The sequence below is a fragment of the Bidens hawaiensis genome, unplaced genomic scaffold (genome assembly GCF_021521415.1).
Source record: "Bidens hawaiensis isolate Kalapana, Puna unplaced genomic scaffold, B.hawaiensis_p1.1 tig00001206_1, whole genome shotgun sequence".
Classification (NCBI taxonomy): domain Eukaryota; kingdom Viridiplantae; phylum Streptophyta; class Magnoliopsida; order Asterales; family Asteraceae; genus Bidens; species Bidens hawaiensis.
In genome coordinates, this window is record NW_027491069.1 from 3,889,228 (window position 1) to 3,899,243 (window position 10,016).

Genomic DNA, 10,016 nt, shown 5'->3' on the forward strand with positions numbered 1-10,016 from the left:
CCAAAAAAATAAAAGAGTTGTGACATACGCGGGCGCGAAATGTCTAGCCATGTCTTACACAAAATCCAAAATCAAACCAAACAAAACAAAAATGTTTGCGTCAAAACATAAATGCAATCACTTCAAATCTTCCTAACAATGCATCCAATTAGAAGCTTCCAAGCACAAGCAGCAAAACTAAACGTTATTACCTGAGAAAACATGCTTAAAATGTCAACTAAAAAGTTGAGTGAGTTCACGGGTTTAGTATAAAACAATTTGTTTCCAAGCAAAAGTATATTGTTTATAATGCTATATGCCAATCGTACGCGTATATGCACATGATGTATCAAACATGAGTCCACAACTAAGTCTATTGATGCACACCCCTAGCCAGCATGTCTTCTCACGAAACATGTGTAAAAATAGTGGACATATTCACTCAATGTGCCATAATGTGGCGTTGGCCGGCGCGATCGAGCCATGAGTGGGTTGGTCAGTCCGAATAGTACTACTCAATAATGTCCAATCGGCTCCATCCGAGAGTTAACTAGTTATGTATATTAGGGGACTTTCAAGGTGACAAAATAGTCTCATATATCAACATTAAGAGGTTATATGATGCACAACATATAAGCATTTAAGTATGTTTCATAGTTTCATATAAACAAGCATGTTTCTCCCCCAAAAAGGTTTGAAAACAGTAAAAGTGGGGCTATGAACTCACCTGATAGCGTTGATAGTTATTCCACACAAAGTAGAAAATAAGTGAAGAAGGTCGTCCTATACGAATGCGACGACGGTTAGAACGGTATACGGAGATGATGCTTCTTGTTTTCTTTCCAAGAAAATCTTGCAGCTTCTTAGATCTTAGTTTGATCTTGCTTATGATGGCCTTGAAATTTGATGGAGGCTAGTTACGTATTCATTCAGGGAGGAAGATGGGGTTGTAGGTGTTGTTAATTAGATTAATGAGTAGTATTAATTATGAATTTTTTACCAAACTAGTGTTGGTGGAAAAAATATTTACCATTTTGGTGCTCCATGAAAACTATTTACCAAACTAGTGTTTTTCATTTGTTTTATATCCATTGTTATTTTTAAATTCTTTTATTAGAGTCTTTTAATTTTTTTTATTTAGTTAATCGATTATTTATTTTTTTATAACATAATGCTTATGTATATTTTATCCATCAATCCAGTATCTTCTTTTTTTTATATATTTTATTATCAGTCAGCTTTTCTTTTCTTTCTTTTTTTTTGTATTTTCACTAATTGTTATAATTCTTTTCTTCTTATTTTATTTTTTATCTACTATTGTGAAATATAAAAACAAATAAATCATCTAAATAAATTCAAAATGAAATAAGAAACATAAAAAGATAACCAAATATTAAAACTTAACCTGCTACAAGCCACGAGTCTCAATATCAAATATAAACGAAAATATGAAATTCAAAGAACACAAACAAAAAGGCAAAAATGCCAAATGAAGTTGAGTCGCTACCGATCTCTATAACTATAAACAAATTTAAAAAAATGTGTAAAATAAACTGAATATGCTACACTGAACATATTTAAAACGAAAAGAATCTAGAACATCAGTACCAGTTAGGTTCGTTACCGTACCGGAACTTAACCCGGCCAAAAATAAATTCGTAAATGAACATATTTAAAACAAAAAAATAACATAATTTGGTAAAACCCAGACGTTGCGGTGATTATTCGACATGGATTTGATCAGTATCGGTTATGTTCGTCAAAGTCTCGAAACTAAACCTAAAAAATAAAATTCGTAAAATGAATATATTTAAATAAAAACAAAAAAATAAATACATTTGAAAACAATAAAAAAAAGAAATAAAAGAATAGCAACGAGATAAAAAAAATAAGAAAAGTTTTGTTGATAAAATATAAAAAAAGGTTAACTAATATAAAAATAATAAAAAAGAAACTCTAATATGATGATTTAATAATAAAAGATGAATAGAAAATAAAGGAAAACACTAGTTTGGTAAATAGTTTTCATGGAACACCAAAATGGTAAATATTTTTTCCACAAACACTAGTTTGGTAAAAAATTCTATTAATTATTAAAGGGAGGGTAGAACTAATCATAAGAGATATTAAAGGGATATGGTAAATTTGAAGTTTGAGTTATATTGAGTTGGAAGTTTGAATAAAAGTTTGATAAGCCTTGGGAGTGCATGTGCAACGACTCCTAGGTGCAGAAGGAGTTAGCATTTCTTTTCCTTTTAAATTTTTATCTTTTATTAGTTGAATTCAAACAAGACAAAAAAAAGATAGTAACTTATGATAATATTAACACATGCTTAAGTTCATTAATATGCATATACGAGTACATAAAGTGAACCGATCAATATGCATATATTATTTTCGAAGTTATTAATAATACACATTATAACTTTTTTTCTATTAATTAATTAAATTTAGTATATAATTTGTTTTAGGGGTCGCGTATGTAAGTCTTGTCGGGTTTTCAACTGAAGTTTCTTTTTCTTTCTTTCTTTTTTTTTATGAAAGTTTTTGTTGCTTTTGCATTTATTTTAGTATTAGAGGTATATATATTGATATGTTACAAGTATTTCTGGATGAAGTTTCCAAGTTTAAATGATATCGGTTGATCACCATTGCTTATCAAGTGTCGAAAAGTTTCTATAAATAGTTCACATGTAACTAGAATTTCATATAACTTTCTATGAAACCTAGGAAATATAGTACTAATGCATAATAAGAGTGTGTTCAAATAGTGCATCACCGCAAAGACCAACAATAACCATATTTGGTTTAGTTCACATAATGTTTCACGTAAAAATTCAAGTAGATGTAAATTAAATATTTTACCTAGATAAATGAGGGTTGTCACATCGGCTCCCACTAAACTTCCTTAGCTGGCTCTAACAACCTTGCGACACATCGGCTAAAAATAAAAGGGCCGGCGTGTATTGGGTTTAGCCGCTAGATTTAATGTTTTTAGCTATCAAACTAAATATTTAATTTTGTTATACTGCTTCAAGTTATTAGTATTTGTAAAACAAACTTCTTACCTACAAATAGACATACCCTTTTTTGATGTTTTTTTTTTATTATTTTTTATTTTTCCAAACTCACCTTTGCAAAAATCATCAAATTTTGCAAAAATCAGGATTCTCCGGATATCTCAAGTATGGACCTGTAAGAGATTTCTTATAGATAATTTTGTTTAAAATAAGGAATCGAGATACCTTCATACGAAAGGCTTTAGGATTCTCATCCTTAGGAATCTCGTTGTGTTGCAAAGATTTCTTGATAGGTTGGACTCAGGATTCCTGATTGATCTGAGGATCCCGATCAGCTGCATCTTCAGTGTCTGCTACTTCATTGACTTGAGGATCTTGCTTGGCAGCTTTTCTTATTATTTGTTTTTCATCGAGTGAAGGCATATATGTGACTGGATTCAGGATATGTATGATTGAAATTTTTATTTCCATCGGGATTCTGAAAGCAGATTCAAGATTTGCCAAAGCATCTGCCTTAGCATTTTCCTCCCTAGGTATATGTTCAATGACAAAGGAATCGAATTTCTCTGCCATATTTTTAACTATCTAGAGATATTTAGTTAGTTTTTCACTTAACAACATAGGAGTCATTAAAGTGGTTAGCAAGCAATAAGGAATTGTGACATTCGTCAATTTTTTATTCGTTTTTGTATTTGTAAACCCGACCCGTTGGGTCATTTCGATGTATTATTTATTATTAATAAAGTGTTCCCAACATTTATCGTTCAATGAACATTGTGTATCGTTGTTGTTCAGTTGATTATAAATTCCGAGCTTTAAACGTTAATCGAGCCATGCAGGTTAAACGGGTAAGTAATCCAAAACCGAAAACTATATAATTTAATTAAAAAGTTTAGGGTTAAAGGTGTAAACTTTAAATACTTATTACTAACTTAAAAGAGATTAAGTTTTCAATTTAAAGGATTATGAAACCTTAGGGCCCAAAGTGTAAATATTATTTAAATTATATTATTAAAATATTTAACCCTACCCCCCCCCCCCCATTCCTTCCCCTGTTTTTCCGGCCGCCGTCGCCGGTAGCGGCGCCGATAATCCCAAATCAACCTCCAAACCTCAATCTTTGACTCGTATTGTTAGTTCAACGCGTTATGCCACCAAGTAACAACGATATCTAGTGTCTTAATTATATTATAACAAACTCTAACCGCGGATTAAACCCATGATACTCGCCGGAAATTGCGGGAATCAATCAAAGCGTTTAACGCGTAAACGCTCCCCTACCTAGTATAAATAGATTCCTAAGCTCCTAAACAACTGTTCACTCCTCTTAATCCCCCTCTAATACACAGATTTTCTGTAATTGGGAGCTTCTTAGTTAATTTTTCCGACGACCTTAATCTCGGGCAAAACAAAACATATTAAGGTAATTGTTATGTGCATTAAAATGGCGATGAACCAATAAACAGAAACCCCAAGTTAATTATAGCGAACATGGAACAGAAACCTCAATTGATAAATTAGGGTTTATGTTCTTGAAGATGAAGAAGATGAATTTTAATTATTATATAAATATAATCTTTTTCAAGTTTAAACTGAATGAACACTCAGCTCAACTGGTTAACATGTCTGATTAATATTGATCAGACCCGGGTTCGAAACCCGGGTAACGCGTCCTCTTATCATATTTTTATATAACCTGTTATATAATAATAATAATAATAATAATAATAATAATTAAAACCTTTAAAATCTGTTTATATGTATATAGGGAAGAGATATTTTGAGAACCATGTTAAGTTTTAAGAACTTAAGAACTCAATTTTAGTCCACACATTTAATTAAACGAATTGGAATATGTGGTTGAGATTAAATCTGACAAAAAAGTCAAAGTAGGAAAGAGAATAAATATGTAAGTTGTTATACTAACTTTTATGTCCGTTACACATGTGTAAAAAGTCGACTCGGTGCGTAAAAAATTCTGTAATTTTTTTACGTGTATGTAACTTATATATATTACGCATGTGTAAAAAAAATTCAAAAAAAAAATCGTTACACTGAATTCTTTCGAGTTCTTAAAACTCAAAAGGGTTCTTATTTGAAATCTCCTATATATATATATATATATATATATATAACTGTGTTCTAAACGAATGTCCTACCTAGAGCAGTTGGTTAACACCGTAAACCCGTATCACCGAGACCCGGGTTCGAAACCCCGGGTCAGAACCTTCGTTTTTTTGTATATGTTTTATTAATTTAATTATCATTTATTAACTAATTTAAATCATTTAAAAATCATAATAAATTTATGAAAACTTTTTTAAACTAAATAAAAATTATGTAATTAATTATAAAATATATCTCACCATTTCACACTTAAAAACCAAGTTTCTCGCTTTCGTAAACCGTAACTAAAAATCTTTTACTAATCGTAACGTAAACTTTAATTTTCTAAAAACCGTTTCGTTAATGCAATAATTACGTTTTCGACATATAAACAAAAGTTCAAGTAATTTTGAACGTTCGAACCTCATATCCTCGCCGTTAAAATATTTATATCATATTAATAACCGTTTTCCCGTTAAAACATAAATAATAATATTATAATAAAAAATATAAAAATAATATAAAATAATTCTTTACAAGTTATGCAAAAAACCACCCCGTACGATTATCGTTTGAGTCTTGTTTTTACTTATTCTAGTTAGTGCGGATCGCTCGTTTCGGCTTTTGTGACGCATTCAATTGTTTGCCATCTTCAACACTAAGGTGAGCTTTTCACAACCCGTTTTTAAACGTTTTATTGTTTTGGGGTAGCATATGTATCCATTATAAAAATCCAAGTATTATTATTTCGATTACAAAACTACAATTCGTATATGGACTTATGTGTTACTTGAATTACTTGCTCGAATATTACTTGAACATGGAAGCCTCATTAAGTATGATCATATGCTCCCCTTTGCACTTCGGTCCATTTGTATCGAGTGGAAAAGGGCCTCATTATCCGAGTACGTTGGTTGTTACCAGTTAGAAAGGACCTTACTTGCGCGATTACCCGAGTACGTTGGTTGTTACCAACTGGAAAGGACTTACTTGCTCGTTTATCACATGTCTATGAATTGTATGGTTTTTATGTACGTATTTAAACTCTGGAAACTCACCCGCTATATTTATAGCTGACAATATTTTATACGTATGTTATAGGTACCGTGATTAGAGGTTGAAGTATTGAAGACATTGAGTTCCTAGGTTATTCAAATAAACAAACTATTGTTATGATTGTGATTTTGATTTGGATTTGTATTTTTACATTTGAACTTGTGTTACATGTTGCTTGAAATGAATTAATGTTATTATTGTCACAATATATTGCCACGTGTGGTTGAACAATCTGTACGTCACACTCGGATGTTTCCGCTTAAGCCAGGGTGTTAAAGGAATCCATAAATACATGAATGTTTTTAATTTCTAAATCCTTAGATAATTGAAGGGCCAGCAATTAAAGCTTTATACTCAGCTTCATTGTTCGTAGCTTGGAAATCACATCTAATTGCCTGAGGTATTATGCCCTCCTATGGCGATTTCAGGATGATTCCTAAGCCTGTCCCCTGACATTTGAGGCTCCATCAGTATACAATATTCATATCCATTTACCCTTATCCTAGTCTAGTTGTTTAACTTCCCAATCAGCTTCCTGCTAGATATCATTACTAAAATCAGCCACAAAGTCAGCTAAAGCTTGGGATTTAATTGTTGTTATAGGCTCATAGACAAGATCATAAGCACTCAATTTAACAGACCACTTAGCTATCCTATCAGACATTTCAGGTTTTCTCAAAACATTTCTAATAGGATAATTAGTTTTAACAAAAATAGTATGTGTCTCAAAATAGTGTCTTAATTTGGCAGAGGTTATAACTAAAACTAAAATTAATTTTTCTAAATGAGAATATCTTGCTTCAGCATCTAATAGACTTTTACTTACATAGTAGATATGATGTTACCCTTCATGATCTTTGACTCGTACGACACTTAAAGTGTCTCGGGATACCGCCAAATAGAGGAATAATGGCTCATCATCTTCAGGCTTAATGAGTAAAGGTGCTGATGAAAGGTATTGTTTTAAGTCTTCAAGCGTCTTCTCATGCTTCTGTCCCCGTTCAAACTTCTTGTTCTATTTAAGGATCTTATAGAACTCTTTGCACCTTTCTGAGGATCTTAAGATAAACCTATTCAGGGCTGCGATACTGCCGGTTAATATCTGAACATCCTTTACGTTGGCAGGTGCTTTTAGGTTCACGATGGATTTGATCTGCTCTGGACTTGCTTCTATCCCTCTCTTAGTAACCATGTATCCCAAAATCTTGCCCGCCCCTACTCCAAAGTGACATTTGGACGGGTTCAACTTCATGCTGTATTTTTCAAGGATATTAAAGGCTTCTTCAAGATCCCGGAGGTAATCCCCAGATTTCTTCGATTTCACCATCATATCATCAATATAGATTTCCATGGTGTCCCCCGGTTTTTATTTGAGCATCATGTTGACCAATCTTTGATAGGCTGCCCCTGCATTTTTCAAACCGAAGGCATGATAGTGTAACAATATAGACCTGTTGGAGTCATGAATGTCGTATCTTCTTGGTCCGAGGGTTCCATTTGGATTTGTTGGAATCCCGAAGAGGCGTCCATAAAGGTCAGCATCTCATGCCTAGCAGTCGCATCCACCATGGAGTCTGTATGTGGCAATGAGAAAGGATCTTTAGGGCAAGCCTTGTCGAGGTCTGTGTAGTCAACGAAAACTCTCCACCTATCATTCTTCTTTTGGAACATTACTGTGTTGGCCAACCATCTTGGAAAATTTACCTCCCTGATCATCCCTGCTTTCAACAATCTCTCAACCTCTTCTTGGATGATGGCATTTCTTTAGGGTGCGAACTTTCTTCTCTTTGTGAATTGGCCTGAAACTTTTATCCAATCCCAATTTGTGAGTAATAATATTTTTATAAATACCCGTCATGTCCTCATGTTTCCATGCAAAGGTTGAGATTCTGCTTTTGAGGAAATTGACCAACTGATCTTTTGTTTCTTTGGGAATCCCGATTCCCATCAGCACTTTGATGTCGAAATCCTAATCATCTAAGCGTACTTTTTAGACCTCTTGTTCAGCTGCTTCCAATACATCAAGCACTTTTTTCTTCGATTGCTAAGCCTGAGTTGGTTTGGCTGTTGACTTCATTGAGGAAGCATAACAATGGAATGCAATAAAATGTATGACTGTGCAAGGAAGCTCACCTACGCTGAGTTTCCAACGATGTTTGTATGGAAAAAATAAGGTCGTAAATGGGAACTACGAAAGAGTGGATATTCAATTGGTAGAGTTCATGTTGTTCCGACATAGTTTGATGAAGCATACTACTTAAGGATTCTGTTAAACAGGGTCAAATGATCGAAATGTTTTAAAGACATCAAAACAGTAGATAGTGTTGTTTGTGACAATTTTCACGACGCGTGCTATAGAAGGGGTCTTTTAGACAATGATAAGGAGTGTATTGAAGCCATCGAAGAAGCAAGTTATAATGTGAGTGGATATTATATACGAAGTCTATTTTCCACAATGTTGATGACGTACAGCTTGTCTAGGCCTGATTTTGTTTGTGAAAGTACTTGGCAAATTTTAGTTAACATCCTTCTTTATAAACAATAAAAAAAACAGAACAATCCAGGTATTTACAACCGATCATTTTTAGTAAAAGATTATAGTTTTAATAACTTACAATTATATTGTAAGATTCTTAGAATACTACTTTACTTGCTATGATAATGCAGATTTTGATGCTTACCGAAGACCAACTCAAGAATCTGACGTTTCTTGACATCGAAGGTTTTTTGGTTTCAAAGAACTCAACTCTTCGGAAGTTTAAACAATGCCTTACCCAGATAAGGACTCTATCATCAGCAATGAATCCTCTCATTTTTGAAGAGCTATCTTACGATACCGAGTCTCTTACAAATGAGTTTAACCGTCCTTTTTTTTGTCAACAGACGAACAACAAGGTGTGTACAGTGAGATGATGGATTTCAGGAGTGCCAACAAAGGTAGTGCTATTTTTGTTTACGGTTATGGCGGTACAGGGAAGACATATTTATGGAAAGCGTTATCTGCTTCCGTTTGGTCGAAGGGTCATATTGTTTTGAACGTCGCGTCAAGCGGCATAGCTTCGTTATTACTGGAAGGTGGTAGAACAGCTCATTCCAGATTTCTTATTCCAACAAATCTAACCGAGGATTCTCGGTGTCCGGTGTTGTCTAAATTACTTAAGATGCATTATATTTTTGAAAAGTTTTTTTACTATGTTTTATTCAATTGAATAATTATGTGTCTCTTTTTTTATATTATTTCAGGTTAAGGGAAATGCTGACGTGTCTGGACTATTGAAAAAGACTTCGTTAATTATTTGGGATGAAGCTCCTATGATTCATAACCATGCATTCGAAGCGTTGGATAGAACCTTAGAAGATGTTATGACAGGTCATCCTGGAAATACAACTGAAGGCAAGATTATTGTTTTTGGTGGTGATCAAATATTGCTAGTTGTACAAAATGCTACAAGAAGTGATTGTGTGAATGCTACAATAATTTCTTCACATATATGGTCTAAATGTAAAATTTTGAAGTTAACAAAAAACATGAGACTCACTCTTGGTTCTCAATCATTACCTGTTCGTGAGATCAAAGAGTTTGCAGATTGGTTATTTGATATTGGTGAAGGCAATCTTGGTTGTCCAAATGACGATGAAGCAATTATATAAATTCCAAATGATCTTCTAATTCAACAATCACTGGATCCAATATCTGATCTAATAAATTTTGTTTATCCATCGATTTTAGAAAGCTTCAATGAGGTGAATTATTTTCAATAATGTGCAGCATTGGCTCCTTTAAACGAGGTCGTGCAAGAAATTAACGACCGTATGTTAGGATTTTTTCCGAGTGAAGAGATGAAATATCTAAGT

The 10,016-nt window shown here is 33.1% G+C and overlaps 1 protein-coding gene across 1 annotated transcript; it reads left to right on the forward strand.

The window, feature by feature from the left end:
- The first annotated feature begins 8,822 nt into the window (after positions 1-8,822).
- Positions 8,823-9,812, forward strand: LOC143565268 (uncharacterized). Its single transcript, XM_077052287.1, has 3 exons — positions 8,823-8,883; positions 9,045-9,301; positions 9,405-9,812. Exons 1-3 carry the CDS (start codon positions 8,823-8,825, stop codon positions 9,810-9,812), a joined length of 726 nt encoding a protein of 241 aa, XP_076908402.1.
- The last annotated feature ends 204 nt before the right edge of the window (positions 9,813-10,016 follow it).